The sequence below is a fragment of the Leptinotarsa decemlineata genome, unplaced genomic scaffold (assembly GCF_025532065.1).
Source record: "Leptinotarsa decemlineata unplaced genomic scaffold, Ldec_3_MD MMD2_tig00003736_RagTag_RagTag, whole genome shotgun sequence".
Lineage (NCBI taxonomy): Eukaryota > Metazoa > Arthropoda > Insecta > Coleoptera > Chrysomelidae > Leptinotarsa > Leptinotarsa decemlineata.
In genome coordinates, this window is record NW_027412593.1 from 4,746,584 (window position 1) to 4,761,872 (window position 15,289).

At 32.8% G+C, this 15,289-nt stretch overlaps 2 protein-coding genes across 4 annotated transcripts in view; one reads left to right on the forward strand and one right to left on the reverse strand.

The window, feature by feature from the left end:
* Positions 1 to 6,940, reverse strand: part of LOC141483590 (DAZ-associated protein 2) — a 46,510-nt gene extending 39,570 nt beyond the window's left edge. For 2 of the 3 annotated variants that reach the window (XM_074178333.1, XM_074178332.1), the window contains exons 1-2: positions 6,752 to 6,940; positions 6,299 to 6,365 (exon numbers count right to left, since the gene is read on the reverse strand). In XM_074178333.1, coding sequence (XP_074034434.1) covers positions 6,299 to 6,338 — 40 coding nt within the window. In that variant the 5' untranslated portion in view covers positions 6,339 to 6,365; positions 6,752 to 6,940. The remainder of the gene's footprint in view (positions 1 to 6,298; positions 6,366 to 6,751) is intronic. The other variant, XM_074178334.1, reaches the window with a different exon arrangement.
* Positions 6,941 to 10,015: 3,075 nt separating this feature from the next.
* LOC141483526 (THAP domain-containing protein 2-like) lies at positions 10,016 to 11,179 on the forward strand. Its single transcript, XM_074178202.1, has 3 exons — positions 10,016 to 10,266; positions 10,685 to 10,886; positions 11,081 to 11,179. The coding sequence occupies exons 1-3, from the start codon at positions 10,196 to 10,198 to the stop codon at positions 11,177 to 11,179; spliced, it is 372 nt and encodes a 123-aa protein (XP_074034303.1). The 5' UTR covers positions 10,016 to 10,195.
* The last annotated feature ends 4,110 nt before the right edge of the window (positions 11,180 to 15,289 follow it).

The following is a 15,289-nucleotide window of genomic DNA, read 5'->3' on the forward strand; positions in this document are numbered from 1 at the left end:
GATGAACAAATTGTAATGATATACCTGATTCGAGAGAAAATATTATAAATTAGAATTTGTATATGATTATAATGATACAAGCAGTTTTTAAATTTTAATAATATGACTTTCAAAATTTAAATCTTCATCAATTATTAGGCCTAAATATTTATATTTTCAACTTGGTTGATTGATTTATTCTCAATTCAGTTTGTTCTCAATTCAGTTTTATATTGTTCATATTTTTTGCTTGAAAATCATGAAAACCGTCATTTCTAAGTTGATTGTTGAATTGAAGCCATTTAATCGTTTCTCAATATTTTTCATGTAGTTATTTATATGTATTTTCAATGAATTATAATTTTTTTCTGAATAAAACAATGCATGATATCTGCAAATAGAAAATTGGGGCTAAAACCGAACCTTGTGGGACACCTAAGGTTGAAATTGTTTCAAAACTTTCACAATTATTTATCACTATCTATTGATTTCGATTTTGAAAATAATTTTGAAATAATTTGTGAAATGACATCTTACTCACGAGTATAACTAAAATATCTAGTAAAATTTTATGGTTAACTGTATCGAATTCCTTTTTTATATCTAAAAATATTACAACACAGTAATATAATTACCACCAAAACCCCAACGCACAGTAAATTCACGGATTCAACTTTCAACTTTCCGTGTTAGGAATCACACGTTAAAAGGTAAGACCTCGTTGATCCTTAGCTCGCACAAGTTTCGACTTCTGAGAGTTGTCATTCGTAGGGGTGCGACAGCTGGTTAACGGAAAAAACAGATTCGAAACAGATTTGAAACAGAAACTTCTTTTTCAGTTCAACTCAGTTATATGAATGTCATAAATTTTGTTGTCTCATGAAAAATATTCTTAAATTTCTGCTTAGTTAATCGAGTTCCTATCCCTAAGTGCAGTAACACCATTTTTATTTGAACTCAGTATTGTTACATATTTTTTGATTTTCATGCAGTGAATGTATAGACCATAAAAAGTCTAAATGTTGGACCACTGATAATATTTTTACATCTTCAGCTACAGTAACTGTTGCAACTCCACATTCATTCTTGAGCAAAGCATTTTCAACTTTTGACTGACTCACATGTTCTTTATAGCCTGGGGCTATAATTTCAAATTTGACAAAATGGATAATTATTGGAATACATCTAATTATTCGTTACTTTCAAGCCGTTTTTTTTAATTCAATAATGAACGTTTTTTCTGTCAAAAAAAACAATATAAATGTCAGTTATTAAAAAATATCAACATTCCTTTTCTTTAGATTATAACAGGTTCAATTTCAAAAATTGACGATACAAATCTCAATTCTTCTATTGAAAACATTTTTCCCCGCCAGAACAATAATGCAGTTCTTCGGCGCACGTTTTATCAACCAAGTTAGCATCATCAGTAGATGACTATAAAAACACTTCTTACAGCTATACGAGGGTTGCCTTTTATGTTTCGGGATTTGGCAACCCTAGTTTTTCAATCTGGCAACTGACAGCTCTATCGTAAAGTTGGACATTTTTGAGGTGATACGATTATTTTTTACAACTTTCGACGTGGATTAACTCAGCAACAGTGCATGAATGAACTTAATTCAATTTTTGGCGATGAAGCTCCATCAAGGACCAGTGTTTATCGATGTTATGGTGAATTCAATCGTGGTTCACAACAAGACGAATTTCCTGAAGGTCGTCCAAAATCAGTTGTTGTTTCGAAAACCATTGATGCTGTGCGCGAACTGATATTGCAAAATCGTCACGTGACCTATCGTGAGATTGAGACAACCTTAGGCATTGGTGGGACCAGCATACATTCAATATTGCATGAACATTTGACTGTCAAAAAAATTTGTTCGCGTTGGATCCCACACAATTTGTCAATCGCTCAAAAAAAGGCTCGTGTCGATTGGTTGAAGGAAATGATAAAAAAATACGATCGCGGTGCTTCGAAACACGTCTGTGACATCGTGACACGTGATGAATCGTGGATTTACGCGTATGAGTCCGAAAGTAAACAGCAGTCGACTGTATGGTAGTTTCAAGATGAACCAAATACAACAAAAGTTGTTCGCGCACGAAACACTTCCTAGCAAATGGTCGCCTGTTTTTTCGGAAAAACTGGACATGTCGCAATCGTACCACTTGAACAAAGCAGAACACTCTATTCTGAGTGGTACACAACCATTTGTTTGCCAGTTATCTTCCAAAAAATCAGGAAAACCAACCGCCGAAGACGGATCACTCTTCACTACGACAATGCGTGGCTCTCATACATCGATTTGTTTAGTCATCCGCCGTATAGTCCTGACTTGGCACCGAATGACTTCTTTTTATTCCCGCACGTAAAAAACAAACTGAGAGGTCAACGTTTTTCGACACCTGAAGAAGCGGTTGCTACATTCAGAATGCATGTTTTGGAGATACCTCTATCAGAGTGGCAAAAGTGCTTCGACAATTGGTTCAAACGCATGCAAAAGTGTATAGATCTTCACGGGGAATATTTTGAAAAACAAAGTGATTTTCGATTATTGATATTTGCTTTTGTTCTCCAATCCCGAAATATAAAAGGCAACCCTCGTATTTATGTTTTTTATGCATCTACATTCTAGACGAATCATAACCTTGCATGGGTAATGAGGGTCATTGATTAATTACTAGTATTTTGTTATTGTTCCTATTATTATTTACTACCATACTGATACCTAATCTTCACCCGTTTTCTGCCGTTCATAGATCTAATTCCACATTTTTCGATTTCTATACTTTCAAAGGTATCTTAAAACTCATTATCATGTACAGGTCTCCTTACTTATTTGTCGCCATTTGCTATGACACGTTGGGCAACGCTAAAGGGTTTTGTGACTTGTCTCAACAACAGATCCCCAAATCAAATATAAAATTGGAAATAAAGAAGAGTTACCATTCTTGGATGTTGCAGATATAATAAACGCTGATAAGGGTTTAGAATTTGATGTATATAGAAAAAATACTATCACTCTCAGATATATCCGTGATACTACATTTCCTTGTCCATACACTGGTCACATTTCCTTTGAGCAAAGATGGTACTGAGAAAAGGTTATCAAGGAGATAGCTGAAAGTAACGTGTATCCTTCAAATACAGGGACCTTTAAATGAGGGACCTTATGTAGGCTGCATAAAGAGTAATTAGAGCAGATATGATTGAAAAAGATCTACAATTGCGAACTATAAAGCCATAAACTCTCAATGCTTTGCTTACTTTAGATCTAATGTGGCTGGAAAAAGTCAAATTTTGATCAAAATATACACCAACACTTTAATTGAATTACTATGTGACAGTGAAATGGTATCTACCCGATAATTGTACTCAATGACCGACATTTTCCTACTGTAAGACACTACTTAACATTTGGATGCAGTAAGATATAGTTTGTTAACTTCACACCAAGTCTGCATATTTTCTAACTGTCGTTGCACAAGTTGATGTGATATATATATATATATATATATATATATATATATATATATATATATACTGTTGATATATAAAAAATAAAATTGTGAAAAAATGACTCAAGTTTTATGAAAGTTAAGTGTAACTAGTACACAAATATGGTCAATGGCTGTATCTCATAAACTCGAGCTGTTGAAAAAAAGGGGAGGGTAGATTTGAAATCACTGACCTCAAATTAGTAAACAACAGCCATGGAATTGTACGCAACAAAAAACAATTGAATTTTGTACCCTTCTGAAGTAGCTCATTATAAGAAACATGTTTTACATATTCGTTTCATGGATCAAGGAAGTCCAGTGTTGTTCAACATACCATAGAGAATAGCCACAGACTGTGTGAGGAGACCGGTACATGACAAAAAGTTTTTAGATGCCTTCAAAAGTTTAGAAATTGAAAAATATGGAATGAGATCTATGAACGGTTAATAAAGATACCAGTTTAATAAAGGTACCATTCCTAACAGCCAATTGTTCGAACTCTTGCAGTATTACAGGTAGAGATTGGGTATCAGACAGAAAATAAATATGAAAGCACTAGGATCCAACTTAATGACTCTCATGCAAGGTAATGATTTGTCTAGATGCACATAAAAACATCAACACAGCTGTTAGAGTAGTTTTAGTCATTATTTGATGATGCAAACTTGGTTAGTGAAACACGCTTCGAGAGACAGCAGTTCTGTTTTGGTGAGGGAAAAGTGATTTCAATATATTCTCTTTACACCAGATGTTCCAAATTCTGCTTATCAAAAAAATCTCAATTATTGAAAATATATCTACTTACTTATTTTTGAGATTTTACCAGGTGAAATTGAAACTATGAAATAGTCATTATCAAATCATATTCATACACTCATGATCATCATTCAGTGTGTTTTAGTCTTTAACTCGTTTTCGAAAATGGCTGATGGAATAAAAATATTCTGATTTATTCGGCCGTTACTTGATGAAGATCCATAGTAATTTCAAAAACTACACCTCAAATCGTGAGGTGTAGTTTTTGAAAATAGGAACAAAAATAGCCTAGGAGTGCCTTATTCAATATGTCACAAGTCCTAAAATGATTAAGAAAATAAGCAGTGTATATTGCAGGAGCTTAGTCAATTCCTCAGTTTAGACAAGTCTCTCGAAAACCCATATCAGATAATTGACTGTTGAAATAGTTATCAAACAAATTGAAAATTATTACAGAAGAATGTTCCAAGAATCATGATGTAGGAAGCAGAGATTATAGGTGATAAATAATAACATGGGCTGTATGGAATATTATATAATATTGAAATGGAATGTTATGGGCAATGAAGATAATATCAAATGAAATCAGAAGAATGAATATGGACTTGGATGTAATAAAACACAGGAAATGAAACAACTGCAGTATGGTTGGAAAATGTTAGAAAAGGTGAAAATATATGGAAATGTGGTCAATAAGAAATTTGCAATGGCGAGTCTATTTGTAAGAAAGAACAAGTCAGTAATAGCTGCAGAACACTTTTCAGCTAGTAGTAATCTGAAGTCTTTTAACCCTTTTTTTCAGATGGCGAACATATAAATTTTATAACAAATCAATTATTCGTTATTTGTGAATACAAATATTGTTATCAAGAATCACCTTCACCATCATTAAATAAATATAACTGTGACTATACAGAAATGATAATGACTATGAACCATACACTCTTGATAATTGAAAGCAGTATTCACATACGTTTTTCAACAACAAATGTATTGATTTTTAGAATGGAACATTTCACAAGAGTTTAGGAGGGTCTCTTATTGTAGAGCTTATTATTCGATCGAATTAACATGTGAAATAAAACCCCACAAACAGGTGAAGATTACTTCTATTAGTGACAGATTTATATATCAAACTGAACTATGAAATGAATCAACTATAAATTAAGATCCAGAGATGTATATTTGAAAATGTTTCTTTTGTAGTTTATACATTCACAACTGTGAATTAAATTCAGAACTATGAAGATGTTATTAGTCAAAGTTTTATGTGTGAGCTATTTGGTCACGAATTTTTTTGCAGTTCATATGCACACTGAAACATTAAAGAAAATAAATTATTGTTTTGATTTGCCTCTCTACTTTCCAAAATAAAAAATGTGCTTTGTCAGGGTTATCTTCAGCATACTAACTTGACACTTGAGCCACAGAGCCTACAAAACATATTGCAAAATGTTATTCATATTTGAATAAATAGTACAAAACTGGCTGAAAATGAGATTATTCCAGTAATCTGAATAATGAACTGTCAAACGGTTCATATTTCTAAAAGCTTTCGCTGGTTGAAGATCTCTGTGACAACAGAAAAGAACATTATCAGTGTAACGTTCACCTCAGGTTCATTTTGATCATATGATCAGAAAAGTGTTTGTTTTGAATGAATATTTCAGAAAAGTTATTTCAGGTTTCAACTAAGAAACAGTGTGAAATTATTATAAGATTTTACATTGTTTCGCAGTTAAGTCCGAGTTGAAGTTTGATATTTATAAACCTCTTCCTAGTTTAGTTGAATATATAAATCCGCATAATGTAAGCTAAATTTAGGTGCCTGAAACTGTCCAAAAATAATCTCTGCTATATTTGAGTCATCCAAGCATATCAGGAAGAAAGGAATACTATCAGTGAGACCTTTCAATATGTTTTAATAAAGCTGAGTATAGAATAAATGCAGAGTTACAAACAATTCCCAACCAAAAAATCTAGTGAAGGTAAATCGTTGAGCAGGTATTTAACCAACAAGCATATCAGCCACTGTATTAACACATGAAAATAAATATAATACTCGTTTTTTCGAAGTCCATATCCAGGGTTGCACTGCTCATCCTCCTCTGAAGATTTTATACCAGGTGCTGGAAGTAACATAACGTTCATGATCATCTCGCCCTCCTAAATGTAACATAGATTAAAATCCCTAACACTGCAGTGGTAATGTAGGGCAAGGCTATGAAAAAAGACTTGGGAGAGACTGAGTTAGAACATCTAGGCAATATGTAGGTTACCCAGTTAGAGAGAGATAACCTAACTGTTAGTATTGATTTAAACATCCTGCATAATTATGCAATTTTAATGGATTTTCGCCTGATTCTACCTCCGTAAATACACATGAATTGAGTAAAAACGAAAATAATTATCAGTATTTTCGTTGAATAATCGTCTGCAAAACGATTATTCTTCAAAAATGTACCCACTTGGTTCCAACTACCCACCATCTTTTATCGAGGATAAATTATCTCACCTTTCTTGTCGGACATTCTATATAACTTTACTTTAACGGTCTAACACAAAATATGACAATAAACACGTTGGCCAGCAGAAACAATTACACTTCACCTATCCTTAAATTTTCAACTCAAATCTCAAACAAAAGTCAAAAAATTGTGAGAATTTAGATAAGGAAAACACCGTAACCGACGATCGTTTAAACCTGTGAGGTGAACAAAGATAGAAAAACATCATCCCAAAATCATTTCCTCCTTTCGTGCGCCAGCGCGACGAACTCAATTTCTGCCGCAGTCAAGGACACTAAACGTTGGTGTAAAAGAAAATTGCGGATTTGAATTGATGCAATAATTTTCTTTCAAATAGATGTACATTTATTTCATATTCTTTGTCTTGGGAAAAAGAGATATAAAAGGAACTATCACACAGGTACTATCTTATCCATATCCATTTTCTTTTTAATCACAGGGGCGTACTAAGAAACATTTTAAATTTTGGTGCAACTTTTCAATATTTTGAAGAAAAAAACATTTGAATTGACAAAATAGTTAAGTATCATGACTCTTATTGAATATTCCATTAACGAGAAAATTTTGTACGTATGGCGAGAAATAGGAAGGAGTCATAAAGCATCAAATCCTTTTTGTAACTTATATTAATATTGAAATGCTGAAAATAAAAGAAAATGAGTTGCATTATTAAAAAAAATTATATATATATATATATATATATATATATATATATATATATATATATATATATATATATATATATATATATATATATATATATATATATATATATATATATATATATATATATATATATATATTTCAATATTAAATTCTACAAAAAGGATTTGAAGCTTTATATCTTCTATTAATTATCTGCGAGGGCTTTCGACAGTTGGTAGTACTGTCATCATCTGGCCTCAAAACAGTTTGAGGAGTGCCAGATGAATATATGTATATATATATATATATATATATATATATATATATATATATATATATATACAAACATAGAAATAAATCTAAGGAAAGCTGATCCATTATCAACGATCTCAGAGGAAAGTCCAATAAACATTCATCCGAAGTAGGCTTGGATCCCAATTTTTTAAATAACTTCTATTGCACCATAGCGGACAAACCTACCGAAAATATATCATCAAATCCTGAGGATATAATAGCAGTTATCAAAAATATCAAAAACAAGAATAGCAAAGGTATATACGATATTTCTGTTAAAATTTTTGAAAATCTACCTTATTCAACCTTAGTGGTTTTATCACAACTCATAAGTCAGTCTTTTGAATCTGGCGAGTTCCCATCGTTTCTGAAGACATCTCTGATAATCCCTTTGTATAAGGGTGGACCCAATGATGATCCTTCCAACTTCCGGCCTATAGCACTTATTCCTACCCTTGCTAAACTCATAGAAAAACTAGTGAAAAGCAGAATTTTATGTTTTTGCAATGATAATAACATCCTTACTTCTCGTCAATTTGGATTCCAAGCAAATAAGGGTACTAATGATGCTATATTCTCTCTGTTAGAAACGATATACTCCGAATATAACGCTAAAGAAGCAGTCGTTGCTATTTTCTGTGTGATCTATCGAAAGCTTTCGACTGTGTCAACCATGAGATCCTTCTTAATAAGTTGTAACAGTATGGCTTCAGAGGCAACACTCTCCACTGGTTTCATTCGTACTTATCAGGTCGCAAACAGGTAGTTAAAACAACCGAGTGTTCCTCTGCTCAAACTATCAAATGTGGTGTACCACAAGGATCGATCCTTGGCCCAATTTTGTTTCTTATCTACATAAATGACTTGGCTTTTATAGATATAATGGCCACAATTACTCTCTTTGCTGATGACACCACTTTATTATGGCACAACAAGGACATTCCTACCCTTCAAGATGACATCTCAGCTGACATCAACAAAATCAAAGAATGGTGCGACTGCAATAAGTTATCATTCAATATCGATAAAACTAGCATACTTACCTTCCACTGCAACTTACCTGAGATCTGCCTTGGTGACAAAATCTTGGACAGGGTACATAATTATGAATTTTTAGGGTTGAACATTGATGATAAACTGAAATTTAAAAATCACACAATAAACTTAAGCAAGAAGCTTGCCTCAGGTTGCTATGCACTAAGAGTGATTTCTAGAGAACTAGGCTACTCCTATTCAAGAACAGCTTATTTCGCTTTAATAGATCCCCATAGTAAATATGGAATTGCCTTCTGGGGAGTCTGTTCTAGAGATTTATTTCAAATGATTTTTGTGCTCCAAAAAAGGGCTGTCCGATATATGTGCAAAGCAGCTCCCAGGGATCCATGCAAGCCTCTTTTTAAAGCTCACGGTATTTTAACAGTGGCTGCCCTGTTTATCTTGGATTCAATTTGCTTGATAAAAAAAAATTATTCTTGTGCATCTCCCCCTTCCTCATATAATACTCGTAGCCACAATAGTAAATAGATCTGCCTATTCCTGCGAGCTCCCTTGTTAGGGATTCAATTATATTCAACGGGATCAAACTGTTTAACCACTTACCAGCCCGAATTAAAGAAATTATAGTGCTTAACAAATTCAAAAAAGCAGTTAAAATGCTACTTGTTGATAGGGCCTATTATTCAGTTCAGGAGTATCTTGACAATTCACTTGAATCTTAACTTTTATTTCTGTCTTGTTATTTCCAGCTGAATATCTCAGTGTATCTCACATTTTTAGCATATGTTTATTGTATTTTGTTTAAACTGTTTATGTTATTTCATGTAGATTTTTGTATATTATTATTTATGACTTTGTCTACAAGATGTAGTTCTTCAGACAATAAAGTATATTTGATTGATTGATATATATATATATATATATATATATATATATATATACACACACACACATATATATATATATATATATATATATATATATATATATATATATATATATATATATATATATATATATATATATATCCAACTATCAATAGAGCTTCCGTACATTTACAATTTTCTATCAATCGGGCGTCCGGTTTCAATGAGGCGTCCATATATGGACGCCGAATTGTTTGACCATGCCAGGCAGTTCAGAGGTTCCCTATCTTCCATCTGACAAAATTTCAGATGGGCGCCTATTTATCAATTTCATTGTCAAAATTATATGTATTGGCGTATATTCTAGTTGAGTCTTTTTTATTTTGGTGGCGCTCGGGAGGTACGCGTATACTTGTGCCGTATATTTTTCATACATGTCAGCGATTATGAGCTTAGATTAGGTAAAAGAGGGGATACATAACGCCAACCTCTGCGTACGAATCGAGTTTGTGACCAATTTCCGAGTGGCCGCCATATTGTTGGTGCTAAACATTGATCTTGGTGCTTGTTCGATTTTGTGCAATTATTGAGTGTATTTTGAACTATTTTGTGGGTGAGTACTGTATAAACATGGTGAAGTGCTCATCTTACTATTGTAGTAGTAATAGCGAGAAAAAGGAAACCGGTATATCATTTCACAGGTGAGAAAACATCAGTACATTTAGGAACAGTAGGCCAAACATGGATATTATGTGAAAACTATGTATGCAAATGTCTAGATTTTCAAGTATGTAACTCAGTGGTGGATAATCTACGGTTAAAGAAGATTTCAGTGCTTACTTTGTGAATTTTCATTCATAATTTTATGATAGACTTCAGATTCACCTTGAAAGTTCCATTTTTTTGCATAGGCGTGCATTTATAGCAGGGTCAGATCGAGTGAAAATTTGGAATATCTTGAAAATACATTTTTGATTGAAAAAAATGAATGACTACATTGTGGACCCTAGACAAATTAAATATTTCTTTTCTATTTCATTGAAAAAGATCTGTGCAATACATTACTCATATTACAAGAAAATTTTATAGATTATTATTAAATACTATTTCATTTTTCAGATTTCCTAGAAATGAAGATAGACGGGCCATTTGGGTAGCTAATATGAAGATTTCAAACTGGTCCCCATCAAAAAACGATCGTATTTGCTCAAAACATTTTGAAACCTGTTATTTTTATAGAACTGAGGAAAAAACGAAATTGTTGAATGAAGCTGTACCCACTATTTTCCCAGAACGACCTACAAGTCTTCAATCTATACAGGTATACTGCAAAAACAATTTGATAACCTTAATATTTCAAACCTTATTGATACTCTCTATTTAGAGGCCAGTCGACAATGTCTTTCAGCTAAATAGAGATTAAAGAATATGCATTTTTTGTTCAGCAGATTGAAAGTATTTAAGAGTACCTTACCATAAAGAGAGTTGTGTACTAAACAAATTTTTATTTTCCAGAAAAACAGGAAACGAATTAGACCCCAAACACCAGAACCTTATCCATCAACAAGTGCTCAACTGCAAAGAGATACACCCCGCAAAATTAAAAGATTTTGAAGATTGTGAAGGCACAGTACGTTTTATTAAATATATCCACACCGCTTTTGATATTTTAAACTCGATAACTGTGCAAGCACCTTGCTATAAAAAAGCTTTGTGCCCAAGCAAAATCGTTGAAGTTTTGGCTTTTGTTGCGAAATTCAATGAATATATTTGTGCTTTGAAATTTCCCAATAATGAAAAAATAATAAATTCACCTAGAAAAACTGGCTTTATTTTAGATCTCAAAAGTGCAGTGGATCTGTTTGATGACATAGTATGGCATAAAGAACTTTTGATTTATTTTCCTCTCTATAAAATGAGTCAAGACCATATAGAACTCTTTTTTTCTTCAATTCGTTCTAGAGGGGGTTGGAACAATAATCCAACCGCCCGTCAATTTATGGCTGCATATAAACGTCTCCTTATAAGAACGGAAGTGAGAAGTGGGGGCATAGGTAATTGTTTACCTTTAGAACAAATTTCTATTCTATCGGTTTCAAGTACAACCAATAAAACTCCTGAGGAGCAAATAAATAGTTCAATACCAATTATAACGGAAGACAATTTATTAAAAACCGAAAAAAAAGCTCAATCACTAGAAACAATTTTTTCTGAACATAGTTATATCATGAACACCAATGTTTTATCTCATTGCTCAGAAGAAATTGTAACCTATATAGCTGGTTTTGTTACTAAACATTTGTCGATGAAAATGAAATGTGAATCATGTGTTACTGGCTTAATAGGTAACAAAGCGAATTTTCTTAATTCCCTTATTTCCCAAAAAACTGAAGGCGGATTAATATATCCCTCATCTGATGTTAAAATTTGCCAGATTAGTGAAAAACTTATAAGACACAACCACGAAGATTTGCCAAAAGGAAATAATGTTAAAAAATTAACCAATACTATATTGAGACAATGTCTTTCGGTTGATATGTTTCAATGTCTGAATAACCACATCTTAGACAATGAAGTCAATCATGTCTACTTTTAATAAAATCAATTATTGAAAAATATTTGAATATAAGGATACACTTCATAATGAAAAAGCAGAGTGAAGCAAAAGATGCTATTCGAAACTATTTCACTAAAATGATTTTATTTAAAGGGCAGTAGGGCTATATTGTACAATTTTGGATGTATGTATGTATATAACAATATAATAAATATGTTTACTTATTACGAGTTTGATTGTTAATATTTTGAATTAATTTATAATGCTTTATGAAGTTACAATTTTTTTTATAGAAATATTCAAAGTTGAAACTTCAATATACCTCAGGTTATTCATAATAATTGGTATAAAGTGTGAATTAATCTGAAAGTGCAATAAATATAAGTCTTAAAATTCAATTAATGTGTGTTAATACAAACACTTTTTCTAGACCCTAACACCAAAACTGATGTTTTCACTTGACGCACGTTTCGCTAACAGTATTAATTTTCTTCTGAAGATGCTAGTTAGCGCAACGCGCGTCAAGTGCAAATATATCAGTTTTGGTGTTAGGGTAATTAATATCTAGAAGTAGTTTCAACTTTTACACCAAAGGTTCCAATCTCATCGTTTATAGGTGAAATACCTATAACAATACACCGGAAGTCTTTTATTTATTTATTACTTTAACTCAAGACTCCATATGATGAGGCGATAAAATAATTCAGTCCATACTGCTTTGATATATAGATTATGGAAGGATTATGTCTTGAACCCTTCTCATAGATACGCCACTGGCGTTTAGCGTTTGGTGCAGATTTGCCTCAGCATGCTGTTGGTTGTTACGAGTCCATATATCTTTCCTTGTCTAAGATTATGAGGCGTCCATATAACTGACAACAATGCAATAGTTTTTGCGAGAGGAAAGTCTCAATGATTTGTTAGAAATATCGTTGATTTGGTATGTTTGTAGGTCGGCGCCGGTTTCATACACAGGGTGACAATTTGAAAACTTACAAGGTCTATCTCTGAGCAACCAAATAAAATATAAGAAATCGCTGAAAACAACTTTCATAATACAAAGGGAGAAACAAATGATGTGATGACTAACTTGTTTTTTCTCTCACACCCTTGCCCCCAGCCACCACAACTTCATATTTTTGAAAGGCAACCACCTACTTGTGATACATTATCTGAAAGCTCTTAAGATATGCTCTTCAATGGTACTCTTCAAAGCTACATTCGATGCAGTAAGTTTTGGTTCATCAAATAAAAGAATTCATTCAGAATAAATTTTATTTTCTATTATTAATTTAGTAAATTTTCAAAAACATGATTTTTACCATCGTAGCATTAATATTAAGACTTGAATATTTTACGCCTCTTCTATTTTTTTTTATTCGTCTCGATAATAGATAGGGATAGATAGGGAAGGAGAGTGGCACCTTGTTTTAGAGGTCTTTCGAATACCTTTACTACTCTGTCAACAGAAAATTTTTGTGACGATTAGTTTTCGAGATAATTTGAATTTTTAAAGGTATTTGCATTGAGTTCAACTCTTTTTAAAATAAATCAAATTGTTTTTAAGGTGCAAGTTACGTTCAGAACTCTCATAAAAAAAATAAATTTTTGCTTTTTATGACAACCTGCTAATACGTGTCCATTTGATGTCGAATTATTTATTTATTACGAGGAGATTTCTCCGGGGGATGGGGTTGGTTACCACCATTACATTTTAGGTAAATTGAGTGGCACCTACTTATGAAGGTTGAATTGCCTCTTCAAGAAGTTGTTAATAAGAATCACCGGTTGAATTTCCATCAATGAAAAATGAACCTATAATATGATTGCCTAATATTCCGGCCCAGATATTCAACTTTTGGGGATGTTGGGTATGTATTTCTGCGTATTGTCTTGGGTTTTCATCCGACCAATAACGGCAATTGTAACGGTTCACGCAACCATTTGAATAAAATGAGCTTTCGTCCGAATAACAGATGTTATAAAGCAGTTCGGGATTTTGCATTAATATTTCACTCATGCCCTCACAAAACTCCTGTCTTCGGTCAAAATCATCCTCATTGAGTTCACGAACAAGTTTAATTTTGTAAGGATGGTATTTGTGGTTTTTAAGGATTCTCCATGCGATCATATGGCTTATTCCTGCCATTGCGGATAAACCTCTGGTACTTAACCTGGGATTGGCGATGACTTGACCAAACACTACAATCGCATTATCGTCATTCACTACCCTTCTCTGAACATCACTTTTTTCATTTAAAACCGAACCTGTCTCCCTGAATTTTGTGACCAAATCCAGAACGTGATTTCTGCTTAGGTGTTTACCAGGTTTTTGCTCGTTAAATAAAATTGATGTTTTATTAGCATTCTGGTCGTTGCCAAAAAATGAAGCAATAACTGAAACCCTTTCGGCAGTAGTGAAAGAAATGTTTAAACAAATAACAATACACGACCCGTTTCAACAAAACAATCGAACGTTGTTATTTAACAAAAAATTGATAAGAAGAACTGCTTAAAATTTTTTTTATTTAGGCATACAAGTTACCGAGTGGTCTGTCTAATGTATTATCAACATGGCAATTTTAACTTCAAATTATCTCGAAAACTAATCGTTACAAAAATTTTCTTTTAACAGAGTTGTGAAGGTATTCGAAAGACCTTTAAAACAAGGTGCCACTCGACTTACTTTCCCCATCTAAATAAAGGTCGTCGGACGCACCTCTCTGAGGGGGTGCGTACTACAAAAAATCTGATTAGTCTGAAAGGTGTCCCCCTTCAATTAGAAATCGACGTGTCCGAGCTTTTTTGAAAATCTTACTTTTTATATTCAAAAACGGCTCTGTTAGGTTTTCGTTGTTACACACTGTATATAGAAGAAAATGTAAATGGCGAAATGTATGATCACATGCTAGAAAGATCTATCGAACCTCGGATAGTTCATGAATTAGAGAATCACAGAGACATACACGGCAATTTATCTTTGAAAGAAAATGTATTACATTTTCAACAGAATGGGGAACCTTATTATTTTGTAGTTCCAGTTATTCAATGGTTAGATAATAATTATGCTGATCAATGTATTGGAAGAAGAGATTCTACTGAATGGCCTCTCACATCCCTGGACCTATCTCCTCTAGATTTTTTCCTCTATGCCACTTACTTAAAAT